Raw genomic sequence first — 27,015 nt, 5'->3', positions numbered from 1 at the left:
TTCTTTCTGTTATTCTCGTCCTCCCTTTTCGTACATCCTTTTTTTACCCACTGTCCTTTTCCATCATTATTTTCTTGAAGTCTTTTCTTCTTTCTTTTGATTCTTCCTTCTTTCAATACCATCGTATTTTTTCTCCATACTTTCCCTTTCTACCCTAATTTTCATCTCTCATGATCCTTCCCTCCTCTCCATTCTCTCCATTCTTTCCAAAATATCCTGCAATCCGTCCTCCATTAAACATGTTAATTTGTCAAAAATAATTTTGGCTCACCTCTGCTGAAGACATTCAAATGTGTGTACTACACTTTATTTCATACAAAATGTACAATTTAGTTTTAATTTTTTTTTCAATTGTTTCGCCACGCCCACACAATACTTTTTGTGACTACAACAAAATGCTGGGTTGTAATAAATCGTATGAACGACTTGATCAAACTACATAGTTTGTCCTAGCGGACTTGCCGTAGCAGCCGCAGCTTTCACTTCCGGGTTGGCGCTGTTGTTGCCAATCAAGTCGTTTTTCGTTCTACAACGCGACGCGGCGTCTTCCACTGCGTCAAGGAAACATGGACGAAGACGCCGAGTTATCGCTGACCATTGCTCAGCTTGTCCGACGCCTGAAGGGAAGTCATTTGCACGCTCAAATAGAGCGAGAAGCTCGAGTAAGTATGCCAGCATTAGCGTCCGGCTAACCGCTTAAATCCCACCCAAAACTAACGTCATACAATCTGCATCTTTTTTTCCGAACTGATTGCAGGAGTGTTTACATCAACCAGAGATCCAACTGGACTCGCTGAAGGAAGACGTGCGCAGTTTCCTCAGATCATCAGGTGCGACAGTTCTAGCAGAGTAAAAACAATATGACTTTTTTTTTGTTTGTTTCGTTTTTTTCCATTCACGTTGTTGTGTTTTTTGTTGTTAACAGGTTGGGAAAGAAAGCTTCAGAATGCTGTGCATCGAGAATTACACGTGTAGGTAAAAAAAACAACAATGACCTCCAATGTAGTGATTCGGACCTAACAGCAAAAAAGAAATCCATTACAACTTTCTTTCTATAGCGCATTTCACAACAGCTGGAGCAAGCTTTCCACACGGTATAATCTAATAAATTAGTTGGACATTAGAACACAAACTAAAACACATATACTATAGATGCCAGTACAACAGCGATAGTCTAAAATCGAGCCGGAAGCTAAAGAATAAAAATGCGTCTTCAAACAAGTTTTGAACGTGGACAGAAAGGGGGCGGGGCTTGCTTAACATTTAGTTGGAGGTCATTCCATTGGGAAGGAATGGCAGCAGAAACGGTGCGATCCCCTCTGAGGCTACCTCCAGTAGCTTTTGGTCCACAAAGCTGAGGCAGCAGGCAGGTAGGGTGGGGAAGCTCGCAGATGTACACTGGGGCGAGGCCATTTAAAGATTTGAAGACGAACAGAAGTATTTTAGAGCGAACTCTAAAGTGTGCTGGGAGCCAATGAAGTGAGGCCAAGATTGGGGTGATGTGATCGGCCTTCCGAGCCACCAGTTGGAGGCACTTAGGGGTGGACTGGCTGACTCCAAAGTCAAGTAAATCTCGCCAAGATGTAACGACGGCATGAATAACAGGGGATCATTTGTTTATGTTGAGATTAGGGTAAAAAAATACAGTTTGATGCACAGAACAAATGTTTTCAGAGGTTGCTTTTAACCACTGCTTTTTTTTTTTAAATTGTATAAAAGTGCGCTGTAACATTGCAAGGACAAAAAGATTCTTTTGACTGTTTGGATTTACAGACGATTAATATTAACAAACTGATAAAAGCTTTGCCTTGTGTTAAGAAAAGGCCTTGAAATATTTGCTCTTTGTTGATAGTTTGAGGGGACGGAAAGTTTCCTAAAAAAAAAAAAAATGAACCCCCGCCCCCAAAATACTATTTTAGTGACTGAGGCTGCGTGGTCCTTTTTTTCCAGATGAGAACATTCAACTGCCCCCCCTTCCCACAACCTTCACCCCTTCCTCATCACTCAGCCCTCGCACGCTCTTACGGCTGTTTAGATGAGCTTCAATGAGGTCGTCAGTCATGACCACCCACCTGTGTGGAAAGTAAAGGATTACGGATATGAATTTTTTTAGGAGACGGAAATAAACTCCTTTGTGTTTATTTCCAGCGGGCGACTGGCCCAGAGCCTTCCGGCGGCCCCCCCGGAACACCTTAAGGAGCCCTTGGCCTACATGCGCAAGGCCCAGGTCAGCCTCTCGCTTCGCATCACTGCTGCTTCCACCTCGGTGGCGTCTGCCCTTCACGTTTGTCGTGAGCGTGCACGTGCGCGTGTGTTACAGGCCAGCTGGGAGAGGCGCGTCGTGAAAAGCCTGAACGGCATGAGCACAGAGCTGGGAGTGCCTCTGGCCCGAATGGTAAAATACACTCAATGCGGGACACAATGTTTTTTATTTATTTAAATTATTTTCTATTTAGCTGAATTAATTAATTTAATTGATATATTTGATTAAATTATTTGTCATATTGCACTGGAGAGGCGAGCTCCTCCAATGACAATAAAGGGCCTTGTGGTTCTGATTCTGAAAAATGAGCGGTCCACTTGGTCTGCTACCTGAACGTTAAAATCAGCGGTCCTTGTTGCGACCCCGACTAACATAATTTTTTTAGGCTGATGTCAACATTTGACAGGAAAAGATTCCGCTAACTGTTTGATGGTATGATTATTTAAATTTTTTTTTATAGTGAATAAACACTTCTTTTGTGGTCCCCGAATGCTTACAAAAAGTAAGATAAGAAATACGGGCAGCACATTTGATTATTTTACAATTCTTTATCCGTTAGTAAATGTTTAACTTCTACCTCAGAGAGCGATTTCCAAGTATAAAAACTTGTGAAAACGTATCAACTGATGAATTTAGCTTGGAATTTTGGCCATAAATCGATGCAGAACTTTATTTTTATAGTCCATTTCACAAAACCTAATGTCGGCTCTTAAAAAAAATCATCTTCTTGATCTATCGGGCTTCATCGACTTGTTCCTCAAGGTAGCGAGTAACCATTGTGCGACTTTGTTGTGTTTGTGCTGCAGAGGCCCGCGGCCCAGCAGCAGGAACTAAGCAACAAATGGAACGAGATGGGCACGGACGAACCAGGTATTCCAAAAAAAACCCAAAACAAATCTCATCATACTGTGTTTTTACCGATACGGAACGTTTTGACATATGGTAAGTCTTCCATGAGCTTGCACTTGGAGCCCGATCCCTGCACAGCTCGTATAATAACATTTCGGACTTGGGGCTATAAACACGGCCGACGTCGAAGCTCTCCAGACCCCGTCGAACGACCTCCTGCAGCCCAAGTGGCGACGTGGGCCTCCCGAGGATGACGGCGCACGCCAGGTCGCAGCGTGCCGCCATCTTCCTGTTCCGCCCGTTGTGCTTGACGGTGGCCAAACGCTGGCACAAATCTACACTCGGTGTTTTTACTTTATTTTTTTTTTTAATACAATGAATAGCATTCTAATGTTTGTGTTCCCCAAAATGTTTGTGCTTGCAGACTTGAGTGGCTTCAGGCCCGTCTACGCCCCCAAAGACTTCCTGGAGGTGAGTGCGCATCGCGGTGCGGCTTTCGCTCGTTGACTTCATCGGACGGCTTGCCTGCAGGTGGTGGTTGCCCTGCGGAGCCCCAACCACGACAGCGGTGAGGACGCGGGCGCCAGGGGTCACTGGGGCCTCATTCAGGTGCCCCTCGATGTCAAGGACATCGCACAGCTGGTAGGGACGATCGGTGTTCACACTTCACTTCAGCGTCTTTGATTTGTGCGCTTCATGGCTTGTGTTTTTTTTTTGTTTGTTTTTTTTCCTAGAGAGGAGCTTTCGTGGAACTGAGCCTCGCCGCAGGGCAGCTGGGGATCGACGACAATGCGTTCATCCATCCAGGCACTGGCCCACTCTTTACCCCCCCCCCCTCTTTTAAACCTTTATTTAACAAGGACATCCCCGTTTCTTTATATTTAATGCAAAACACAACTTGTTTTGAGAATTAAAAAAAATAAAATAAAATTAACTTCAGCATCACAAGATATTTGAAAGTAAGTGAGTCGTCAATTAAGACACCAAATTATTGATGTACTGACACGTTTTCGTTTCCTGCAGGAATGGATTGTGGGAATCATGAGAAGCAACAATTTAATGTTCCAAAACTTAAAAATAAGTTTGAAGTGACTTCATGTTTGCCGGACAGCTTTAAAAGTTTTCTGCAGTGTCAACATCTTGAAAAAGATTTCCTTTATAGAAATAAATAACAGTGTTGTCAGCATAGAAAGGCAAATTTTCTTTGGATGCATTTCCACGTAAGTCGTTGAAATGAATGGCAAATAAGAGGGGCCCCGATACGGAGCCCTGCGGCACCCCCTTTAATACGCCGCGCCTTATTGGTGAAGTCATTTGAAAACCAGGAAACTGCTCTGAGAAATGCAATCAAATGTTTCAAATACCACGGTCTCTTCGAATCTTTCTCTCCAATCCTGTATTTGCTAAAAAAAGAATGTTGTTTTTGTGCTCAAGTCAAAGCAATTAAAGTTTGACTTTGACACCGTCTTGTTGCACGTTGGCGCTCTGGAGCGATGTTGAAATGAGTTGAGGAGCGTCGTCATTTTTCCGCAATTTCTGTAACCGCCTGAATACTAACAAGCGCTTTCTGCTACTTTGTAGACTTGTTTGAAAACGACTACATTGACATCGGAAAGAAAGGTAAGCGTCCGAGATCTTGGTGGCTGGTCCCGCCTCTCATCGTCTCGTGTCGCCGCAGTGCTCGCCGAGCAGGACAGCGCGGCGGCGCAGCAGTACAGCCGGCGGGGCTGCCCCACTGGGCTGCGAGCGGACCTCTGGTCCCTCATCCTGAATTCTGTCAACCAGCCGCAGGTTGGAAAGCCACGTGCTTGACACACACACACACACACACACACACACACACACACACACACACACACACACACACACACACACACACACCCCCACACACACACCCACACACACACACACACACGCGCGCAGCCGCCATCTGTGTTTGTCTTCAAGCAGCTGTGGTGATTCCCAAAAGGATTTTATTTTTATTGTGTAACTGCTCCTTTTTTGGCCATTTGGCCCCACAAACGTATGATTGAACTCGCCACATCAAGAGCAGCGCGATCCTCCAGCTGCGCCGTTTTGGATGTTTATGCGGCCGGACCATGACGACGCCGTCAAAGTGCGCTCAACCCAAACAGAACATCCAGACTCGCGTGTGGCAAAATCTTACATAAAACTCCAAGATGGATGCCGGCGGGCGCGTCTGGAACACGTCTCACATTTTGATCCCACTCTATTTATTTAAATGAGTGACATTCTCCAACTTCCACGGCAGCGGTTCGCTTTGTTGTGCGCACTTCCGCACGGCGGATCCATCACCTCGCAGTGGGGACAGTTTTATCGCCAGTTCATCACGCCGCACGTCCAAGCGGAGAAGCGTTGTCGGAAACGCCATCCATCTCATCCCGGCAACGTTTGACAAAGGGGAAGCAACGTTCGCTTGACGTCGTCCTGCCCCACAGATTGCGCAGCTTTGACTTCAGCTTGGATGCAAATTTAAAGACAAACATGTCCTTTATTAGTCCCACAATGGGGAAATTTGAAATATTCGGATCACTATTGGCCAGTGCTTCCCAATTATTTTCTGTGAAGCCCCCACTAGCAAGAAAAAAAAACAATTCACGCCCCCCCACCACCACCATAACGAATCGTTGCAAACCAAACCCACAGTGTAGAGTACATACTCGCTGAGAGCACCGCTGCCAACTACTGGAGTGGATGTGCAATTCCACTTTATTGTCGTACGGCAGAAAAAAAAGAAGCATGTTCCCCAGGTTCACACGCACCCCCCTCACCAGCGCACCACGCACCCCAGAGGGCCCCGCACACTATTTGAAAAGCACTGCTATATGGCCTGCACGCCCACTGGCCATATTTCCGGACGCAGAAATGCTTTTTGGGGGAAAAAAAAACAACCAAACATCTACAAGCCGCACCTGGATAGAAGCCGCCGTTTTCTATGTTTTCAAAAATGAGTAGCGGCTTCTCGTCGCGTCAAATTGAGCGAGTCAGTAGTAGAGAAAGAAGAAAGAAAGAAAAGGCAGATATTCTTCAAACTGCCAACCTACTTTCAAACTTTTGCTATGACAACGTGACAAAATGTTACCAAACGAGCGTGGACATGAATCCGATTACAACAAATCAGTTCCACTCACGAGGACTTGCTCTTCTTCAACTCTCAACTTATCTGGACACGATAGAAACAAATATCGTGCGTATCCAATTTGTCTTGGTTGTTGTTCAATCTTTTTAGGACGCGATGCATTTCGAGCAGCTGAAGGCGGGAGTCCTCCAACATGACCTGCTGGTGGACAATCTGATCTACAAGGTAAGCAAACCTGCTCGCCTGGTCGGCAGAGTGACGTGACGTGCCGCGTCTTCTTGCCGCCTGCAGGATGTCAAGCTGACCGCCAGTAACGACGACTACTACTTTGTCTTCGAAGACTTCCTCTACCAGGTATTTTCCATCCGGTCACTTCACTTGCTCGTCCCGACCTGCCGAGAGGTCAACTAAACTCCAAATCCGTCTGAAGGTCTTGCTGTGTTTCTCGCGGGACGCCGCCGTCTTGGAGCACTTCACGTACAACAGCGCCACGCCACCCAAGTCCTACATCCAAGGTGAGCGCACGCCTCCAAGCGGCACGCCTTGGCACACATTTTGTCCAAAATGTGTGTCTCGCAGGGAAAGAAGGTGACGAGGACTACGCCGTTTTTTATCCTCCCAATGGTGAGCCCCGTTTTGCCTTTCTCAAGGTTCAATTCTGTTGTCGTTTATCGACTGCATGGGTCGGCAACCTTCAATACGCCATTTTGACCCCCTCCCACAGGAAAAAAAAAAAGCCTCTGTTTCGTCATGATTTGAATGTGAACTGTGCCGTGAGCTCTCCTATTCAATGAACGACTTGTCGACTAAAAAGGACATCAAGTTGCTCCGGGCTCAGCTGACGCGACCAATCACGGCTTGCCTGTTTTCTGAAGCTCGTTTTCTGAGCCCTGAGCGACTACGTTTCTAAAACGAATTAGTTTTCATGAACTTTAATGATTTGCTGCTCAGTTTCGGATTGAAGTTAACGCCAACGCAAGTCAAAGTGGTCGGAAAGTGAACAACTAATTGAAGTCAATAAATCTTTCATATGAAGTCACGCTTCATTTGAGTGGAAGACCGGATATTAAATCAGATATTTTCCAAATCATTCATCTGTCCGAGTCTAAAGTTGAACACATTTCCATGTTCTTAAGTGGGCAGCTAACAAAAGTGCCACTTCTTTTTTTTTTTTTGGGTTCTGTTGTGTCCCCGCATTTTGCAACAGGTGTCATCCCGTTCCACGGCTTCTCAATGTACGGTGAGTCAAACGGCCGTCGCTCACTTTTACGCCATGGAAACTCCCTAAAACGAAGCCGCCGCACCTTCCAGTGGCGCCGCTGTGCTTCCTGTACAATGAACCGTCCAAGCTGTACAGCGTCTTCAGGGAGATGTACACGCGCTACTTCTTCCGACTGCACTCCGTGTCCTCGGCGTGCTCGGTAAGAACGCGCCGTCGCGCCCGCATCCGTGCCGCCTTCTCTCTGGTGACGTTTCTCCATCGCGCAGGGTATCGTGTCTCTGTGTCTACTTTTTGAGCGGCTCCTGCAAACGCACCTCCCGCAGCTCTTCTGCCACCTTCGACAGATCGGCGCTCAGCCGTAAGTTGTTCGTCACTTGAGGTGAATTGGTCTCTTGGCCGCAAAACCCACCCGGGATGGGATTTGGTTTTTAAATGGCAAACGGATGAGAAGAGGTTAAAAAAAAATCTGAATCATAATTGAAAAAAATAAGCCATGCTTTGTTTTAAATTATTTTAATATCTTCAATTAAATTAAGCAATGAATAAAATGATAAAAATGTCATGCCATGTTTTGTATCGTATGACAAATTTTCATTTTAATACTTTTGAAATATTATATATATATATATATTTGGAAATATATATATATATATATATATATATATATATATATTTGGAAATATATCACAAATGTTTTATTGGAATAAAATAAAATATATCGCACTCATTCTTTCACTGTTTTGAATTGTTTCATTGAATAGTAACTTGAAAAAAAATCTTTGACAAATTTTGCATTTTATGTCAAATTAAAAACAGAACTCATTTTAAATTTGTATCTATAATTTTTCAATTCCTACTAAAGATTTATTCAGTGGATGCATTTTTAAAACAGTTTAAGTGTATTTAAGATATTTTTCCAAATTATATAGAATTGTGTATTTCACTAATATTCGGTTATTTTATTTCTAATAATTTTATGAATTGGCCATGAAAAAAATGGAAGCATACAATTGCTTATTTTTTAAACATTTCATATGATGTTAATAAATCAACCAATTCATGAATAAAGCGCAACAGAAATGTTTTTTTCATGGCAAAGAGCTTCTGTACTCCGGTCTTGTGCTGCCACCTTGTGGCTGATTGTCTCATTACAAAAACATGACTTTGCCTCCAGCCTGTTTTTTTTCTTTCTCGGCAGGTTGCGCATCGCCTTTAAGTGGCTGGTCCGAGCTTTTTCGGGTTTTCTGTGCACCGACCAACTGCTTTTCCTTTGGGACCGCATCCTGGGTTACGACTCTCTGGAGCTGGTAGCAGGTAACCTTTTCAAACGCCGTTCGTCGCCCGCTTTTTTTTCTGCCAACTCTGTTTTATGAACGCCTTCCAGTGCTGGCAGCCGCCATCTTCGCCTTTCGGGCCGACAACCTGATGGAAGTGACGTCATTGGCTTCAGCTGAGGTACACACCATACATTCCTACATCTCTTGGTTGGCACATAGGCGCTTTTTTTTCTTTTTATTTTTAATTAATATTTTTTGACTGTTTTGAATAAGACAAATAGTAAACAATCATATTTGGATCCATCAAGCACAACCTTCAACAGTACACTTTTTATATTGTACCTGTCATAACATATTGTCGCTGTCGGCAAGAATCCTCGTATTTCCAAAATGACAACTTTACAGGATGTAAAAAAGAAAAATGGCAGCTTGCTATTGCACACTCAGGTCAACATAATACTACCTAATAACGCTGGCATTGATGAAGATATATCACAAGATAGAAACACGAAGCGGCCGCAGAGTACTTGAAAGTCATCAATCACGTGAAGCATCCACCTTGCAAAAAGCCTTTGAAAAGATCACCGAAGCAAACGTCTGCCTTCTATCTGCACAAAACGCCTTCTGAAAGCTTTAAAGCCACGATTGATGCAAGAAATAAAACAATGACGCCGTCTGTTCATTTATATGAAACTTAGTTACCTCCGTGACGCACAAGCAGAAATGAAGCATCACACGGATCCATTTTCAACAAACAAGCCAACGTAATCTCGCAAATCTTAATAGTTTCACTCAATCTAAAAAAAACCCTCCCAGACATGAACTAGATTACGCCACACAGCTTCCGCAGGGCGAGGAAAATGAAGTCGTTTTGACACACTTCTGCAACACGTCTCAAGCGAGAGTTGCGTTAAAGAGCGGCCGTGTATTGAAGTTATTTTCTTCACTTTAAATTGGCTGAAATTGCCGAAAAAATACAAAGTCGGCACGGACCATCAGTATCAATTTGTGGAAAATAAATTTGCACGTTCAAGTTTTCCGCCGGACAGTGACGAGATAGTCTTCAAACTGTGTTGCACAAATATGTTCAAGATACTCAAGACACCTGAAGGGAAAAAAAAATTGCTGATTGGATACCTTGAACTCAGTGGAATGATATTGCAATGATCTTTTTATTTTTTTATTGCGTTCTAATAACAGCAGCCACCGCTTGTTCCTCAATACCAATTTGTGACTTTTTGTGAACTCTTAACAACTTTGCAAGGTCAAGAATCAATTTAGCTTCATGATAAAAACAAAAGTTTGGTTCTTTCATATATGCCACCGAGTGGAATTGGTGTGAGTGACATCATCCATTCTGGCTGAAAAAATAAATCAATCAATCAATCTTGTCTGCAGAGTCATGCTGCTCGCTTTTGTGTACTGTTGAACGTCTGTGTCAAAACAAAAAGTGTTTTGAATGTTACAAAGAAGATATGTCAATGAAATCAGACGCCCAAAATATTTTGTCAGTTGTATTTGATCGGTAAAAGTTGCTCATCTGAAATGTTTCAGAATCATTTTCGCCGCAACTTCTGCGAATGTCCTCCAATTGTCAAATGAGGCCCAACGATGCACATTGAGTCGCCGTTTGCTCATCTGGTCCTCTGCAGGCGGTCCTCGCCGATCTTTCAACCCTCAAAGTCATGCCGCTCGTCCAGATCTTCCTGTTTGCCGCCTAGCCGAGCATGGCGGCGCGGCTCGCGACAAGCAAGGAAATCCTTCACCGCTGAAATTGGGAGACTTGTGTCGTCGAGTCGCGATTCTCAAAGGGAGGCCCGCTGACCGACGATTTCAATGTTGCTTCTGTGCGTCACATTTCAACGAGCACAATTCAGTTGGATTTTGCACCTCATATTTGACATCACTGAGTATATACATTTCATCCCGTCACTATTGAAGTCATTTTCAATTTCCTTTATTTAAGCGTACTTCATCTCAATTTTTTGTGACTGCTTTGCGGCCAAAAGTCAATCGATAAAACAAGTCATACATTCCACGTACTGAATATATTTCAAAGTCGCAGGAATAAATAAAACAATGTACAAAACACTCGACAAGTTCAGGAACAAGATTGCACAAAAGCGTCTTCGGGCTCGTTCAGTTGAGAAAAATGTAGAAAATGTCAAATGTGCCTCATCAGTGTAAAAAAAGTGGGTGTGGCCAACATGATCCTTGCCGCAGGTACAACAAGTAAACAAACCATTTTTCATCATTTAGAAAAAAAACAAGAAAAGAAAAATGCGGCGTGCAACACAGTTCAAGTCAGTAACACCTCGTTGGACCAGAAAAGCATCAATAAATAAATAAATGAAAGAATAAAGGAATCTCAGAGGGTCTTTTTTTTTCAGTGCGAGACGCCGTCAATCCGACAGCTCAGTAAACGAGGAGGTCAAGAACCTCGGGAGTCGGGAGCAGCTAATGAGTCGGGCGAGAAGTCCCGAAGGTCAGACGTCGTAGTCCGGCAGGGCCGAGTAGGCGACGCCGCCGACCGACGGGCCGCCGGAGTGGAGTGGGAGGAGCCAACACAACACGGAACCTGATTGGAGGAGAGAGACGGACGTCACCCATCGAGAATTTGTTTGTTTTATCGTGCAGACATAAGCTCAGTGCTTAAGAAGTGCTGAAGTGTTGAAAAAAAATAATACATGGCAATATTTTGGGGGGAATCGTTTTTCAAAACAGGTCTTCGCTAACATGATCTCACCTCGTCCGAAAACCTCCCGCAGCAGCGCCAGCTTGGGCTTACGCGTGGCGTGGTGAGGCGGCGGCTGCTGCGAGGATGACGACGACAAGGAGCCTCGATCCTTCATCATCAGCAGCCTGTTCCTCATCTGCTCGATGGGCGTCTCGTCAGCGATGATGGACGCCAGCTGCCGAGGAAAAGGAGGTTTTTTTTTTAGGGGGGGGGGGGGGGGGGGGCAAAAATAACATCTGTATTCACTCTTATATTTTCATCAGCCCAAGCACCTGATCGTAAAAGATGACCAGGACAAAGACGCCGAAGAGCACCGACTCCACCAGCAGGATGATGTAATGCGCGCTGGAGAACACAAGCACACGTCAGGAACGCAGCCACCGCCGGCGTCTCTGCCACTTGGAACGAGTCTCACACAATCAGGTGCTTGCCGGGCGCGCCCTCCGCCTCGCCCTCGCCCTCGCCGCCGCCGCCGTCCCTCTCGCTGCGGATGCGCCACACCCAGGCCGACACCACCAGCAGGGCGGCGTACACGCTGGCCACGCCTGCCGAGACATGGAGTCACGTGACGCGCAGCTCTGGTGACGTGCGCGAGCGCTCACCCGTATAGAAGAGGAACTGGATGAAATATTTCTGGTTCAGTTCTCCGACGCAGTTATTGATCCTTTAAAAGAAGGGAAAAGCTTGCATGAGGTTGAGAAAGTCCAGAAGTTTGGTTCGCGGCTAAATCATTTTGAAAAATTTCTCGTGATTGGCTCAATATTGCGATTGCAATCGAATGTGGTATTTTCCCCTTTTTCTTTTTTTAACACACACAATCAATTTGTGTATTACAATTATAGATTACATTTACGGTGTGTAAAAGAAAAGAAAAAGCAAATGAACAATGAATTCACATAAATGACAATTTACCGACTTCAGTTGGAGTTAACTTTCTAACCACGTCGACTTGCAGTCGTTTAAGCGTTCACGCTGACACCTTCATAAAAATCTAACAAACTTTAGTCAGTAAGTGAGAAGCCAAGTTATTCTAGTTAACGAAAAGTAGCAAAATAATAATAAAATGACAAAAATATTTTCCTAAACAAACAAAAAAAGCTTTTACCAAAACGAACTACAACTATCTGTCGGAATGTTTGAAGGGTTGGAAAAAGTCTTGAATGATTGTGTCAATAATGTCTGTTGCGGTATTTGGTTTGGCTAAAACTATTTTGTGTCTGAGACAAGTCAAGTTAAACATTCAACTTGACTGCGATGCACTTGTTGAAGCTCGACAGACGCTGGATTTGTCTCACTGAACAAGAAAAAAAATAAATAACTGAAACTGCCGACTTCAATTTTTGTTGGGAAAAAAATGTTGTGCGTAGAATGTTTAAAACCGTAAGCATTGAATTTTTAATCTTATTTTACTGAAAAAGAGTTAAGTCTCATTGTTTTTCAGAATTTCACTGGACAAATTGTTGTTTTTGTATTTTTGTCTATCGATAACCGGAGTGGATTTCCCCCCTTGAACTAAACCTTCCAGTATATACTCCCCCATCTGTAAAAAAAAATAGATATATAAAAACTATGAATTGAAAGTGCAAAAGTCATAATCAAATTAAAAACCAGAATGAAAAATTTTAAGCTATTCCAAACCGGTTGATAAATCATTTTACAACAATAATGAAAGCCAAACAAATGTGTCTTGATGGCTTCTCGTCTCACCACGGACAGTGATGGTCCATGCGGCGAACACATCTTTGGCACACCCGGCAGTGATGCGCCCGCGGCGGTCTGTACGTTTCACAGCGGCTGCACACCGTCCAGCCCTCGCAGCCCTGCACGGTCGCACCACACGCACGTCAGCACGGACAAAAAAAAAAAAGGTAAACATGACGTCAGCACCGAAACCTTACCCGGTCGCTCATCCGCGACGACTGCGAGCGCAGGTCGGAGAAGTCGAGAGCCGTGTCTGGAAGCGGCACCACACCTGCGAACAAACACGACGAGCGCTGACTGGGCTGGATGTTGTGCTTGGGGCGGGGCGGGGCGTCGTGACGTCACCGACCTGGGTCCGAGAAGACCGCCTTGGAGTGGCAAGCGAGAAGGAGCAGCAGGATGACGTTGAAGGCGGACCCGTGCAGGCTGCACCAAACGCTGTTGGAAAGGCACCACAACCGACGCCACTGCTTAGAACACATGTACAAATGTACACACGACTGGTAGTGACGTCACTCACAATACGTCACTCATCTGATCCGGGAATGCCAAAAGCATCAAGATGACCGGGACCCGTGACGTCAATGGCTCCTTCCCCCTTTTACCGCCCCCGAACGGAGTGCGTCACTCACCTGCTCGAGTACGCGGGGATGAGGACGTACTGCACCACCACGTAGTCCGCGTAGAAGACGCTGAAGTACGTCAACATCAGACAGACGACGCCGCACGGGTCCCGCCGGCAGCGCAGCGACGCCATCTTCGGAAAGGCTCCGCCCCTACGTGGTCCACTTCCAAGTGACGTCCGTCGAGGAAGTCACGAAGAGACAAAAAAAGAAGGACCAGAAAAATGCAATTATAAAAAAATAAATAAATAAATTATGTATATATATGTGTATATATATATATATATATATATATATATATATATATATATACATATATATATATATATATATATATATATATATATATATATATACATATATATATATATATATATATATATATATATATACACACACACACACAATAATAATGTCGTGTTAACAGACGTCATGTTTTCGATGTGTTTTTTTTGTCCGTCATCAAACGTTTACGGTAAACTATTTGTGAGTGCTCAAACTAGACTTGTTTGCATCGATTGCGTCCTAAAAAGAACACAAATCGTTTGTAGTGAAATTTGTTTTTCTTGAGTGAGTGTTCCAATTGTATTGACTATTATGAGTCTAGTCTAGATAAATAGGTATGCCCGCTGTACAAATGCAGATTGTAGACAGTACTGCTTTAAATAAAGTTTTTGAAGGGAAGCAAACATAAATTCCGGCTGCATATGGATGACGTTAGCGCACTTTGTATTTATAACTAGTCAGCCCAGTCAGGCACCGTCCTTTTGGAGGAGTGTTCTTTTTCTATAAATCTAAGCCCGAGCTTTGCGTTTTATGTTTTTGTTTTGTTTGTTTTTTTGCTCGTATCACAGACTTTCACACTTTTTTTTATGCCTAACACGTGGATGTATTCACAAATTATGATCCTGCAAAATAATTTTTTAATTACAGCTGTTGGATTGGTGCTATTGTACACTGTCAACACGAGAAAAAATATGTATTATCCGAGTAACGGTTGAATGACATTTTTCTAATGAATGGCTCCTGTGTATTTTGGAAGCATAAAAAAAGACCAATTTCTAATCTGATTATAAATGTAATATAAAGTTGTGAAGCACAAAAAGCAAAGCTTGTGTGTTTTTGACACGTTTCCGTGTTTAACAGCTATCAAAGTAACACTGTTTCGATGATAAAGAATAATAAAATATGTGGGATAAACATTTATAATCATAATAAAATTTCATAGGCATGAAAAACAAACCATCGGTTTTGCCAAATCCTGTGTGAGATGGGTCAGCATTGTCCCATCCAACATGGCGGATAGGCTGACGTATTGGAGCAGTGGGCCACCAAGCTCAGTGAGGTGAAGTTACACTTCCGGGTGGCGGAAGAAACGAAGAGGACTTAAAATAAATAAACTAGAAGTCAAATACAAATCAAAGTAACAAAAATGTATGTATATGTGTATACCCTGTACATGTAGGAAACGATACACCTGTTTTTACACTTGTCATTTTCGGCCCTCTAAAAAGTGCTTTGGTTGTTTACTCCTCCTTCTTCCGCCCACCGAGCAACAAGCTTCTCCTCGGTTGTTGCTGAACTTTCTCCAACGGGACGCACGGCCGCTCTAGTCACGGTCATCCGCCGGCATTTTTCACTTTTCCGTCGGCTGAAAGTCACTCTTTTCGCGGGGGAAGTTTTTGTTTTGCCCCGCGTCGAGCTCCTGGGGGATCATTCAAGGGCAAAAGCAACCTGGAGGTGGAGGAGGGCGTTTTCGCTTCAAGAAAAGCCACTATGGAGGTTCCCGGCATGCAGGTAAGCACGAAGGTGCACAGGGCTTACTAAAGCCAAATAAACCAGTTTATCAAGCGGCGAGGTGGCATTTTGCAACAACTGGCCACTTTTTCAACGCCGGCTAGGCAACCTCAAGTATCGATGAATAGTCAAATGAAGCTTGCGACGTCCACACGTCGAGCAAAAAAATGTTTAAAAGAAATCATCAGGCCCCAACATGGAGCCTTGAGGTGCCTCTTTGCGATTGTTTTCATGAAAAAGTTTGTGCATGGAGTTGAAATGGGAATTCTCAATATGTGAACAGAATCTCAAGTTCGAATGAGCAATAGAACGATGGATTTTGTCTCCATTTTGTGCATGTCAACAGTTTCATACGTCACTATTGTATAAATTGTCCTTTTCTATCACTCTTTGTCATCCTTAATGAACCCTTAAGAGTTGAATTGCTCACATTTCTTGTTCTCGAAGGTGTCTCTATCTTATGACTCAAAACGTTTTTTTGGGCTGTGCTTTGGGAGGCTCCCAGGTGTTCCGACCTGTGTAACCTGCCTGGGTGTGCTCGCTGCCTGGTCTTTGAATGCATCGCAGAGTATGGCAAATTGTTTTTCTTTTTTTTTTTCTGTGTGTCTGTGTTTAGACGAGTCGTAATGATTGAAAGCTGCACGCTCAGTCGAATGTGGACGTTTCACTTCCTCGTATTCTATCGAATGGGTGAACGTTTAACTTGGGTTGTTTGCCTGTGTGACGCAGCCACGGAATGAGTACATGTTTGCTTTGGCGTGTCATTTGGAATTGTGCTGATCACCTTTATTTATGTATTTTTTTTTTATAATTGCCCAAATTATTGTACAGGCATTATTTTGTTTTTGTTCGAAGGAGGATTGTCATCTAAGACCACATGATTCCGTAAAAGGACAACCTTTGACTGTGCTTTTGAAAATGAGCTCCAGGCTGCGATGATTAATTCAGCTGTTTGACTACAAAAATCGCGTTGCGCTTTTAATCGTTTGATTGAACAAACAACTTTATGCCCACATTTGCTGTCGCCCACGTCACTCACCAGGCCATGCCCCGCCATTTAAAGCCTCACACACTTAAAGTCGCAGTGAAACGTGAGGATGGCGACCCCATGTGGACAACCTTAATACTGGATTATAAAAATATTTGCTGTTTTTATGCAACCCCCCTTTTATAGAGGCGGTTGAACGTGATTATTTAGATCTTATGTTGTTTAAAAAAAAAAAAAAAAACAGCTAAAAATTGGCAGATTTTCAAAAAGGCTAATATCGGCCGATTTAATTGGCCTTATTGAACCTCCATCCCTACATTGAAGTTTAAAAATAGAAACTGTGACAACCAGCTGAGAAGAACCACAATAATTGAAGTCACAATTTCAGCGTGAGTGAAGTCGAGGCCTTCATTTCGATCCAAAGTATTCCAGAATTCCAATGGCGGTTGTTGGCGGCGACCGCGCTCTAAAAATGTCTGCTTTTGTGTCGTTGCGCATCGTCCAGCATCTCCGGCGGCGTGCGGTCGGGCTGGCGGCGGCAGGGAGTGGCACGGCTGCTGCATGTTGTTCCACTTCCTTTTTTTAGGCGCGCGTGGAAAGTCGAGCGCGGCCGCAGAGGCTCCTCGCCGCTCGCTGCCTGACGCGCTGCCAGCATGTGGAAAACATTTGCGAGAGCCGCTTTTTCTTCGACTCGCTCACTAATGCGCCGAGCAAAACAGAAGGCTTCGTGTTTTGAAAGTTCACAACGCCATTTGAAGATGTTTAACTGTCATTCTCGGTTTTTTTGCTTTTATTTGACATTATTTTAACATTAAGACAAAACATTGATGAATAATATTCAGATATTGTTTATTATCACACTGATTCTTTTTTTTTTTTTTTACTTGTTTAAATCGCAACATTTGAGGGGGGGGGATGCATTTGGGTGATTTTTCACCAAATTTGAGCCCTACTTGAAAATGTTTGTAAACGTTTGCATTTTGATGTCTTTTCCTTTGTCAGAGTTCTCAAATCGATCCCGAAGAATTATTCACCAAACTGGACCGCATCGGCAAAGGCTCTTTTGGCGAGGTGAGCGCCTTCTGGGGGTTAAGATCGGGGATGTCGATTGTGGCTATGGAAAGCCCTTTGAGACTGTCTGTGATTAACGGCTATACAAATAAAATTGACTCAACTTGACTTCTGTGGTTCTCTCTTGACAAATGTTCCATTTCAAAATCGGCCACATTCCGAATTTATTGGAACATTTTCTTTTACAAAATTTTTCCCTGATGATTTAATTTGTTTGAATTTTTCATTGATTGAGGAACGTTTCTGTGGAAAAGGATTTCTTCAGTTCTTCCAAAAGTTGTTAAAAAAAATGATAAGTTCTCAAAAAAACGACTTGTGTTACAAATGTGTAATAATTTTTCTCACGGATAATTAAAAACAAATCCTGGAATATTTGAATTGGTTGTGAGATTTATAAAACGTTCTTTGTTAATTTGCCAAGTTGACGTGATCTTTTTTTTTTTTTTTTTCTTTGCGCCCGAAGTGATCCTCTTAATTGTTCAATGCGTCTCCGCGGCAGGTGTTCAAGGGCATCGACAACCGCTCGCTCGGCGTGGTCGCCATCAAGATCATCGACCTGGAGGAGGCCGAGGACGAAATTGAGGACATCCAGCAGGAGATCACCGTGCTGAGCCAGTGCGACAGTCCCTACATCACCAGATATTTCGGCTCCTACCTCAAAGTGAGAACGCCGCATTCTTTGCTGCGGCGCGGTCGTCACCCAAAAAATATCGCCAACGTTCGGCCCAAAATCGTTTGTCGGCCATTTTGAGCGCTTGCCGCGTGATCACGGCTTGTCTTTCTCGTTCAGGGCAGCAAATTGTGGATCATCATGGAGTACCTCGGTGGAGGTTCTGCACTCGACTTGGTGAGCGACTGCAATCGCATCGACTTGCGGAATTGAAATGCACAAAGTGTCACTTTGGGAGAAAAAAAAAATTAATCATAATTGCACGATGGAGGTACTTTTGCAAAAAAAAAAAAGTTTCTTTGTTCAGTGAAAAATTGTTGTGGTCACGCAGCTTCGTGCGGGTCCGTTTGACGAGTCTCAAATCGCCACCATGCTGAAGGAGATCCTGAAGGGTCTGGACTACCTCCACTCTGAAAAGAAGATTCACCGAGACATCAAAGGTGCGGCCCACGTTGCGTGTTAGGGTGGGGGGGCGTGACGAGACGTGAAGCCCGCTCTAACGTCGACGCGTGCGTCACCCGCAGCCGCCAACGTGCTTTTGTCGGAGCACGGCCAGGTGAAGCTGGCCGACTTCGGGGTGGCCGGTCAGCTGACGGACACGCAAATCAAGCGCGAGACCTTTGTGGGGACGCCGTTTTGGATGGCGCCCGAGGTCATCCAGCAGTCGGCGTACGACTTCAAGGTAAGATTGCGCTTTTTATTTTTATTTTTATCTGTTCATGGAAGGAAGGACCCGACCGATTACTTGGCTGATCTTTGCGCTTTGAAAATCGGCCTTAACACATTACAATGCAAGATCGAGATGGGTCACGCCTTTTTTTTTCACGGTATGAATTTGAACTCCCACCAGGCGGACATTTGGTCGCTGGGCATCACCGCCATCGAGCTGGCCAAAGGGGAGCCTCCCAATTCGGAAATGCACCCCATGCGGGTCCTCTTCCTCATCCCCAAGTCGCCTCCCCCGACGTTGACGGGCGACTTCTCCAAGAGCTTCAAAGACTTCACCGAGGCCTGCCTCAACAAGGACCCCGCCTTCGTGAGACCGCATCGCTAGACAATGACGCACATCCCACAAACGTGATCGCTCCTTTGGAAACACTCAATTGCCCTCGGCAGCAAATGCTAATCGGATTGTTTGGCCCTGCAAATTGCGATGTTGGCGATCGGCCTCGGGTGTTCCTCGCCACTCGCCCTTCAACTTGCCGGGATGGACGACGGAAGCAAAATCGAGCCATGAGCGAGAACACGTTCGAAAAGTGTGCTACACTGGCGCCCTCTAGTGCTCAGATGGACAATTGCCATGTGTCTCTCGATCACACTCGAGTGGCAACTTAATTCATTTCCCGCCTCCTTCAAATTGCATTAAAAAAAAAGATACGTTCATTATTTTTTTTCCAAATTCTTAACTCATTCAGTACCAGCCAAGTAAAAAAAAATGGATCTTTGACGTCTTTAGCCGTCAATGATGGTAAATAAGTTGAATACTTCAAAGTCTGATAAACATTCAGTTAATGTTTTCCAATCCCTGAAGAATCCAACATAGGAAAACATTTCGGGGAGAAAAAATAAATGTCCCAAATGCAAAACGTTGATTGCAGTTTTAAGATGCAATGTCACCATTGAACACTAGATGGCAAACGTCCAATTTGAGCTTGTATTGGGCCTTGAAAAATGATCGCAATATGGAGGAGGGGGAAAGTTGTGCTAAGATTATTTTTCCAAATCCTTCGGCCCTAAAATTGAAAACGAAAACGTCTGACCGGACGGACGCTTGCGTGTCCGCGTCTCGCTCATGACTGCCTCGTGTCTTCTCCTTCAGCGTCCCACCGCCAGAGAGTTGCTCAAGCACAAGTTCATCGTCAAACACTGCAAGAAGACGTCCTACCTCAGCGAGTTGATCGACCGATACCGAAGGTGGCGGGAGCAAGGGCACAGCGACAGCAGCCCCGACGACTCCGATGGGTAACTTCAAAAAAAAAAAAATGACGGCGCCACGTCCGCCGCGTTGGCTTGATTTGCGTTTGCGTGTTCAGCGAGTCCAGCGACAAGAAGGACGGCGACTCCCCCGAGTGGAGCTTCACGACGGTGCGCAAGCGCAAGACGGACGAACGGCCGCACATCAACGGGCAGCTGAGGAGCGAAGGACAAACGGCCGTGAGCGCCTCCGCCAGTCTCAGCGCCATCATCTCGCCCGTCTTCGCTGAGGTTTTGACGCACACGCGCGCAAACGCTCGCTCGAGACGACAATCTACAAACATGTCCGTTTGTGCAGTTGAAGCAGCAGCACAAGGAGCACTCCGAAAAGCGATTGGCCACCGAAGAGCTGGAACACAACATCCGATTGGCCGAGGACGTTTGTCCGGGCATCGCCGACCAGATGGTGACGCAAATCGTCGCCAGGTGCGCCTTTTTCTCTTGCTGGTCTCCTTTGTGATCAGCGGGAATATTGTAAACCAACAGCAACTCAAAACATCCCGATCACGTTAAAAACGATTAAGCATTTTTTCAAAATCTTGACTTTGCTTTCAAATGTCTTGAACTTTTTATTTTGTTTGTAACTGCTGTCAAATATTGTACTTAAATATTGCGAAGCACATTGAGTTAGCTTGTGTTTGAAATGCGGAAATATCAATCAAGCTGCTCAGGCTTGCTCCAAATTGGGGGCTTTTTTTTTTTTTCATCTACTTGTGCCAGTGCAAGCTGTAATTTTGCTGTTTTTTGGGCACAAACCAAGTTTGAATCGTTTTTTTGTTTTTTTTCTTGAAACAAAACCAATCCAAATTCTTTGGGCAAGTCTGAAGGGCCGCGCTTGAAGCTGAACAGGAAGTCTGCCGCCCTTTTCGATTGAAGTTCATTTTGATCAGTGAACGCATCTTTCATCACGTTGCACACAAAGAAGTACGTTGACCTGAAATTGAAATTGAACAGGAAGTCGGCCATTTTGCTTTGAAGCAGCCATTTTGTGGCCCGACTTCCCCCAAAAAAGTGGCATGATAAGTTTGAAAATAAAGCAAACCAGTTTCAACTTGGGCGGCATAAAAAGTCTCGAGGACTCGACAAAATTGAGCATTTTGTTTTAAAGCAGCCATTGAACTGAACGTTTTTTGTTTTTTTCTTGTCGTTTTGTTGAGCGCTGCCTTCGGCTCTAATTTCGTTTGGTTTTTTTCATGCCGTCCTCAGATTCAACGGCAACTGAAGACGCGCGGGAAGTGGATGCGGTGACGAGAGACTGTGTCTCAACCCGGCCACGCTTGCAAGTTGGAGAGATGCTGTGCAATGTCTCCACGCACACACACACGCACGCACACACACACACACACACACACGCACGCACGTTATTTCCTTCACTGCTGCTGGACGAAGAACTCTTTGCTCTCATCCAGCAGCGCCGCTTTCCCTTTTGTTGATTTGTAGATGGAAATATTTGCTCGGTAGCACTTGAAGATGACATGCCAAAATTATTATTATTGTTGTTTTGATTTTTTTTTTGTCTACCAAACCAAAGCAAAGACAATCTAAAAGTTGTTGATTGTATATATTCTTTTTTTATGTATATTGTAAGAGTTGTGATGCTCAGCGGGAACCATGTCCACATTTTGTCAGAAATGTTTTTCCTCTTTCGCGGGATGTAGAGTTTTATGAATAAATATTTAAGCTTGATTTAAAATGTCTACTTCCATCTTCATTTATAATTGTTTATTTACAAGAGCTTCCATTTTTTTTCTTTTTCTACAGTGTGACCTTGGTGGCCACTTTGGTCTCCTCTTTTTTCACCTCGTCCTCGTCCCCCTCATCCTCATCCAGCTGGAGGCTGCCCGATGAAAATCTCATCCGAGCCGCTCCGCCGGGCCGCAGCAGCCGTCCGAGCGGAGGCGGCGGCCAGTAATACGGGTAGAAGACTTCGGGCTCGGAGTCACTGTAACAGCCGTCGGGGCGTTCGGGCAACGGGGCGGCGTTGAGCGGGAGGTAGGTGGGCCGAGTTGGGCGTGTCAAGTGAGGATAGTAGCCGAGCGGGCGGAATTCGGACGCGGGGAGGTGGAACTTGACATCCGGTCGGCGAGGGAGACCCGGGAGGAAGTTGCAGTCGTCGCTGTAATGCCCCGCCTCCGTACGGCCCATTAACCCCGCCCCGTTGCTTCCCGCATGGTACGCCCCGCCCAGGCCGCCCTGCCCTAGCGTGTAGAGCGAGTGTCGCGGTCGCCCATCCCGCCTCCTCGGCTGCGGCAAGCACTCCAGCGAGGCGGCGCTCTCGGAGAAATACGGGCGCGAGAATGTCGGCAGCGCCGGGTGGAACTGGTAGGCGGGACCGTTGGGGTAGAGGAGAACCAGCTGCTGCGCCGCATCCGGGTGTGGGAGGGGCCGGCGGCGCAAGCGGTTGCCGTGGAGACCGGCCGGCCTGGCCGCTCGGGGGTTCCTGGCGTCCTCCGGTCGCACTTGCGGCGAGAGCGGCGTGACCCGGGCGAGGCTGCGACACCTCGGGGTGGCGTACGGCGGCCTCGGCGCCGAGGCGCAAGTGGAGCGGTGGAAGCCGTCCTCGTACTGCTGGGGGAGAACGTCACGCGCACGCGGCCATTCAACGTACCGAAAATAGAAATCTTTTAGCAATTTGTTCGTCGTGTGTACTTGTTCGGAGACGTCGGAGAGCAGATCGGGAGAAGATCGGCACTGCCGCGAATCGTAGTCTGCCTGACGGGAAGTGCTGCATGGAGACACGAGTTAAAGTAAAAAAAAAAAACGGGATGACATTTCAAGTTGAACATTTCAAAATAAATAAATATATATATTATTTTTTTGTATCCGATAAACATCCTGGTGAAGTTTGTTAAATTGTCTGTCTACATGTGTTGCACCATTTGTGTTTAAATATCTGTTGTGTTGGCATTCAGCTAACTGGAGTTCAAATATACATTTTAGTCAAACTTAAGAATTAAAAAAAAAAAAAAAAAAGCTAATTGTGATAATGTTTGATAAGCCGTTGTGTTTTCCTACTGCCACCTGTCAAAGTGCGAAGGCCTCTTCTCGCTCGATCCCAAACATTCCAGCAGCTGCTTCTGCGTGCGGCCGCTGTCCACGTTCGAAAAGATGAAAGGTCAAAGGTCAGAGTCCATCTGTAAAGTATTTGCTCACTTCCGTTGTGGATTCAGGCCGCAAATAACAAAGAAAAAAGTGGTCACCTGTATCGAAAGCTGGAACCTTTCGTGGACAGCAGCGTCGTCTTGTGCGCCGCTTTGGGCTCCTCGGCCAGCCGGAAGAAGGCGTGATACTCCACGCACGTTTTCCAGAATGCCTTGCACACGTCCCGAGTGGCCATGCAGAACTCCAGCGTGTCCTTGCGGGACGGCTGTGAGGGGCAAACGGGACGCGTCAGCTCAACGTGGCCGCGCCAAAAAGCACCAAAAAAAAAGCGGACTCGGACCCCAACGGCGTCATGCAGCTTGATGAGGAAATGTTTGCGCTTGAAGCTCAGTTTGCGAATCTTGGCCCAGCTGAAGGCGTTGATCTTCGTGTTTCCCTGAGCAAGCATCCAAAGTTTGAGCGCGCTCGGCCGCCGGCGAGTCCTCGTGAGCCGATGGCGGCCGCGTACCTGAAAGACGAGCACGCCCGAGTGCGTGACGGCCAGATTGATGCGCGTGCCCTCGCCGTCGCTGGCCGACTGCGGCCGGATGCCGTACATGTCCAGCTTCCTGGCCAACTCCAGCAGGTGGACGTCCGACACGGCCGCAGACAAGCCTCTGAGGAGAAGAAAAATGCTGTTATCTTGGGGGACATAAATAGTGCTTTGTCGCCATTTTGTGGCAAGGAACTATGTTGAGTTTTTAGACACAAGCAGTGCTTTGCTGCCCTCTTGTAGCATCTTGAAGGTCAAGGAGCTTTGTTGAAATCAATTGCAGATTCTTTTCAACAAAAATAGTGCACTTTTTGGTGGGTTTCTCTGTACTTGTGTTTCTTGTGGAAGCGGACGATCTTGTGGTCCAGGTACTCCTGGTTGGGGACGTAGTGCTTCATCTCCAGATGCTGATAGTCCAGCTCCTCGTCGTAGTCTCCAAGTTCTGCTACAAGTATATATTGTTTTGTTCTAAGATGACTGCATTGTAGCACAATCGCTCTCATTTTTTGTTTGGTCCTTACACTGCAGTATGTGAGAAACCAGCAGGGCGGCGCTGTTGTCATTACAAGTCAAACTGCCATTGGAAAGGTCCAGCTTGACTTGCAGGGCGAAAAGGTACCTGCACGCACGCACGCCCGCACACGACATGACGTCATTGATGACGGAACGTAAACGAGACTGCAGTCAGGCCAGCCTCCACTCGCAAAAACGAAGTCAAGCCAGCCGTCACTCTTATTTTCAAATACTGTGCAACACGGTGCATTACGGTAATGCGCCGAAAGCGCTTGTTGATGGCCACCTTCAAAATAAAAGCTATGAAACTCAAGTATGCACGTCAGTGGTTTGGATTTAAAATAATGTTAATAACCTTCTCTTTTCACCCAGGGGGAATGCAAACTGACTCAGAATTGCACCGAGAAATGTTATGAATTGAGATAGACAGAGAAATTAATGTTAACTGTCAATCAATGGCTGATATTACAACTGATTTAATAAAAAATAATTAAAAATTAAGTTTTCGTTATCCCGCAACCAGACTGCTGCCGAGGCACACTAGGCCACCCCTGGTATACAACCAAGGTATTTTCATCAAAATCTGATGTGGCATTTCAAAATAAAAGTCCAAAGAAATCTCAAAATGTTACCTTGACACCCGATTTCGAAAATTCATTAAAAATTAAGTTTTCGTTATCCCGCAACCAGATGAGCTCTTGGGCACACTCGGCCACCCCAGGTATCCAATCAAAGTACTTTGAATGAAATCTGATGTGGCATTTCAAAATAAAATTCTGAAAAAAAATCTCAACTTTTGACCATTACACATGATTTTGAAAAATCATCAAAAATTAAGTTTTCGTTATGCCGCAACCAGACTACTGCCGAGGCACACTAGGCCACCCCTGGTATCCAACCAAGGTACTTTCATCAAAATCTGATTTGGCATTTCAAAATAAAAGGAAGAAGAAATCTCAAAATTTGATCGTTACACCCGAAAGTTGAGATTTCTTCCGCATTTTATTTTGAAATGCCACATCAGATTTCATTCAAAGTACTTTGGTTGGATACCTGGGGTGGCCGAGTGTGCCCAAGAGCTCATCTGGTTGCGGGATAACGAAAACCAAATTTTTAATGATTTTTCGTAATCGGGTATACGGGTCAAAAGTTGAGATTTCTTCTCCATTTTATTTTGAAATTCCACATCAGATTTTGATGAAAGTACCTTGGTTGGATACCTGGGGTGGCCGAGTGTGCCTCGGCAAATAGTCTGGTTGCGGGATAACGAAAACTTAATTTTTAGTATTTAAGTATTAAAAATAAGAGTGGCGGCTGTCTTGACTTGGCTGGCCTGACTGCAGTGAACCGAGGGAAGGTCTGCGATTTAAGAAACGGCGCCGTACCGAGTGAGGCCCCTCTTTAGTTGTCCCGGGTCCGGAGGGAAAAACTTAACCATGAACCTGAAGAACAGACCGCTGGTGTCTAAAGAAAAAAAAATCCCACTTTGCTTGTTTGGTGGGCTCTTTTCCAAATTAATTTACATAAAATATTAATTGCTGGCCTTGATAGATCAGCAATGAAACAATTGTAAATAAACACTTACATTTAATTTGCTTTGTTAGCGGCTTGAGCAGCTCGAGCCACACCTGCCAAACAAGCCCAAATCAGTGCAATTTTATCACCCCGCGTGTGCGCGTGACGTGTTTTTCAAGGCTCACGTAGTTGCCGCCGTGGTGTCGGTACTCCAGGCCGAAGTATTCTTTGTCCAGCAGCTTCAGGTGACCGCACACTTTGTTGAAGAAGTCGCCGCCCAAAACGTTTTGCTAACATGGAAATAGTGTCAGTGCACTTCAATCATCTTAATTAATTAATTAGGACGCCCCCCCTCCCCATCCCCACACATTTACATCCACTGGCACTGCACCGACGACATGTCACCAATGTTTCAAAATCAAAACAAACACAATTGATGGGGGAATAAAAAAAAACTCACCTCCACCTCGAAGGTGCGTTCACTGTCGTCCAGGAAAACCACGCGCAGTCTAAAAGGAGTCTCCTTGCAGACTTTGCGGCGTGTCCATGTGCGCGACGGCCGCTCGTCCATCTCGTGCCGCAAGAATTCCGGGGACAAATAAACGAGGTCCGTGTTAGTGAGTTATTGCGTATTTTCTTTCAATACACGCACGCGCTACTAGTGCGTGCGTGTGAGCGTTTATTGTTGGAATAATAGACATTTCACGGTGGCTGGACGCTTTGACAGAAGTGACCCGTCTTGAGTAAAGTAGGCTAGTAGTGCAAAAGCTTTTTGTAGCCGCCAGCGCGTAAACGCGTGTCTGTTTTTGTGCGTGTATGTGCGTGTGCGTGTGCGTGTGTGTGAGAAAGAGAGCGAGAGCGGAGAGAGAATACGAGTATGTTGTACGTGCTTGTGTGTGTAAGAGGGAGTGGGAATTTGACCATTAAAAAAACCAAAAAGTTTAGTGTTTGTGTTTGTTTTTGTGCAGGCCAGAAGCAATAACAGGAGAAGTAGAAAAAAAGATTGGGACTTGACTGTCAAGGCCGCCAATGATTGTTCTGTCATGTCATTTTTAAATGTAGTTTATTTTGTTGCACAACA

General features: G+C 45.2%; 4 protein-coding genes across 12 annotated transcripts; 2 read left to right on the top strand and 2 right to left on the bottom strand.

Moving 5' to 3' along the window:
* The first annotated feature begins 466 nt into the window (after positions 1-466).
* On the top strand, positions 467-11,077 carry tbc1d19 (TBC1 domain family, member 19). Of its 2 annotated transcripts, XM_088293538.1 has the most exons (21): positions 467-662; positions 758-830; positions 926-971; positions 2,149-2,227; positions 2,321-2,395; positions 3,070-3,133; positions 3,537-3,583; positions 3,644-3,754; positions 3,847-3,919; positions 4,694-4,732; positions 4,791-4,903; positions 6,363-6,437; positions 6,504-6,566; positions 6,643-6,727; positions 6,792-6,836; positions 7,420-7,452; positions 7,524-7,633; positions 7,701-7,792; positions 8,633-8,748; positions 8,819-8,889; positions 10,364-11,077. In XM_088293538.1, the coding sequence occupies exons 1-21, from the start codon at positions 567-569 to the stop codon at positions 10,430-10,432; spliced, it is 1,575 nt and encodes a 524-aa protein (XP_088149664.1). In that variant the 5' UTR covers positions 467-566; the 3' UTR covers positions 10,433-11,077. The 2 variants fall into 2 exon arrangements, with proteins under 2 accessions (XP_088149664.1, XP_088149663.1); XM_088293537.1 differs by having other exon boundaries at positions 6,553-6,566; positions 6,643-6,836.
* Positions 10,653-13,963, bottom strand: LOC148339184 (palmitoyltransferase ZDHHC3). Of its 3 annotated transcripts, none has more exons than XM_088293541.1 (9): positions 13,782-13,963; positions 13,499-13,587; positions 13,347-13,420; positions 13,156-13,268; positions 12,051-12,112; positions 11,864-11,993; positions 11,721-11,793; positions 11,455-11,623; positions 10,653-11,334 (listed from the first exon to the last, which is right to left on the bottom strand). In XM_088293541.1, the coding sequence occupies exons 1-9, from the start codon at positions 13,904-13,906 to the stop codon at positions 11,198-11,200; spliced, it is 972 nt and encodes a 323-aa protein (XP_088149667.1). In that variant the 5' UTR covers positions 13,907-13,963; the 3' UTR covers positions 10,653-11,197. The 3 variants fall into 3 exon arrangements, with proteins under 3 accessions (XP_088149667.1, XP_088149666.1, XP_088149665.1); XM_088293540.1 differs by having other exon boundaries at positions 10,653-11,289; positions 11,458-11,623; positions 13,782-13,939; XM_088293539.1 differs by having other exon boundaries at positions 11,231-11,623.
* Positions 13,964-15,297: 1,334 nt separating this feature from the next.
* Positions 15,298-21,965, top strand: LOC148339183 (serine/threonine-protein kinase 26-like). The gene is made up of 11 exons (XM_088294090.1): positions 15,298-15,569; positions 17,560-17,628; positions 18,128-18,289; positions 18,419-18,475; positions 18,630-18,738; positions 18,823-18,980; positions 19,149-19,334; positions 20,118-20,260; positions 20,332-20,503; positions 20,571-20,698; positions 21,479-21,965. Exons 1-11 carry the CDS (start codon positions 15,549-15,551, stop codon positions 21,492-21,494), a joined length of 1,221 nt encoding a protein of 406 aa, XP_088150216.1. The 5' UTR covers positions 15,298-15,548; the 3' UTR covers positions 21,495-21,965.
* LOC148339182 (FERM domain-containing protein 7) lies at positions 21,807-26,654 on the bottom strand. Of its 6 annotated transcripts, none has more exons than XM_088294088.1 (11): positions 26,395-26,654; positions 26,120-26,224; positions 26,005-26,047; positions 25,805-25,883; positions 24,428-24,525; positions 24,237-24,351; positions 23,883-24,030; positions 23,473-23,810; positions 23,294-23,362; positions 22,922-22,997; positions 21,807-22,840 (listed from the first exon to the last, which is right to left on the bottom strand). In XM_088294088.1, the coding sequence occupies exons 1-11, from the start codon at positions 26,503-26,505 to the stop codon at positions 22,028-22,030; spliced, it is 1,995 nt and encodes a 664-aa protein (XP_088150214.1). In that variant the 5' UTR covers positions 26,506-26,654; the 3' UTR covers positions 21,807-22,027. The 6 variants fall into 6 exon arrangements, with proteins under 6 accessions (XP_088150214.1, XP_088150215.1, XP_088150212.1 ...); XM_088294089.1 differs by having other exon boundaries at positions 21,807-22,837; XM_088294086.1 differs by having other exon boundaries at positions 23,473-24,030.
* Positions 26,655-27,015: the final 361 nt, after the last annotated feature.

This window comes from Idiotropiscis lumnitzeri, chromosome 4 (genome assembly GCF_059441095.1).
Source record: "Idiotropiscis lumnitzeri isolate Australia: NSW breed Sydney's pygmy pipehorse chromosome 4, RoL_Ilum_1.0, whole genome shotgun sequence".
In the NCBI taxonomy this organism is placed as follows: Eukaryota; Metazoa; Chordata; class Actinopteri; order Syngnathiformes; family Syngnathidae; genus Idiotropiscis; species Idiotropiscis lumnitzeri.
The sequence above is the reverse complement of the archived record's forward strand: the minus strand, read 5'-3'. Positions and strand labels throughout refer to the sequence as shown.

Bases quoted from the DNA above. Each gene is read 5' to 3' on its own strand.
- tbc1d19 (XM_088293537.1), top strand. From the start codon at position 567: ATGGACGAAGACGCCGAGTTATCGCTGACCATTGCTCAGCTTGTCCGA. The intron at 3,755-3,846 runs GTAGGGACGATC...TTTTTTTCCTAG, and splicing joins TCAAGGACATCGCACAGCTG to AGAGGAGCTTTCGTGGAACT. The intron at 4,733-4,790 runs GTAAGCGTCCGA...GTGTCGCCGCAG, and splicing joins CATTGACATCGGAAAGAAAG to TGCTCGCCGAGCAGGACAGC.
- LOC148339184 (XM_088293541.1), bottom strand. From the start codon at position 13,906: ATGGCGTCGCTGCGCTGCCGGCGGGACCCGTGCGGCGTCGTCTGTCTG. The intron at 13,269-13,346 runs GTAAGGTTTCGG...GCGACCGTGCAG, and splicing joins CGTCGCGGATGAGCGACCGG to GGCTGCGAGGGCTGGACGGT. The intron at 11,994-12,050 runs GTGAGCGCTCGC...ATGTCTCGGCAG, and splicing joins CCAGTTCCTCTTCTATACGG to GCGTGGCCAGCGTGTACGCC.
- LOC148339183 (XM_088294090.1), top strand. From the start codon at position 15,549: ATGGAGGTTCCCGGCATGCAG. The intron at 15,570-17,559 runs GTAAGCACGAAG...TTCCTTTGTCAG, and splicing joins TGGAGGTTCCCGGCATGCAG to AGTTCTCAAATCGATCCCGA. The intron at 18,476-18,629 runs GTGAGCGACTGC...GTGGTCACGCAG, and splicing joins GAGGTTCTGCACTCGACTTG to CTTCGTGCGGGTCCGTTTGA.
- LOC148339182 (XM_088294084.1), bottom strand. From the start codon at position 26,505: ATGGACGAGCGGCCGTCGCGCACATGGACACGCCGCAAAGTCTGCAAG. The intron at 25,884-26,004 runs GTAAGTGTTTAT...TTTTTTCTTTAG, and splicing joins GCTAACAAAGCAAATTAAAT to ACACCAGCGGTCTGTTCTTC. The intron at 24,526-25,804 runs GTACGGCGCCGT...GCGTGCGTGCAG, and splicing joins CTAAAGAGGGGCCTCACTCG to GTACCTTTTCGCCCTGCAAG.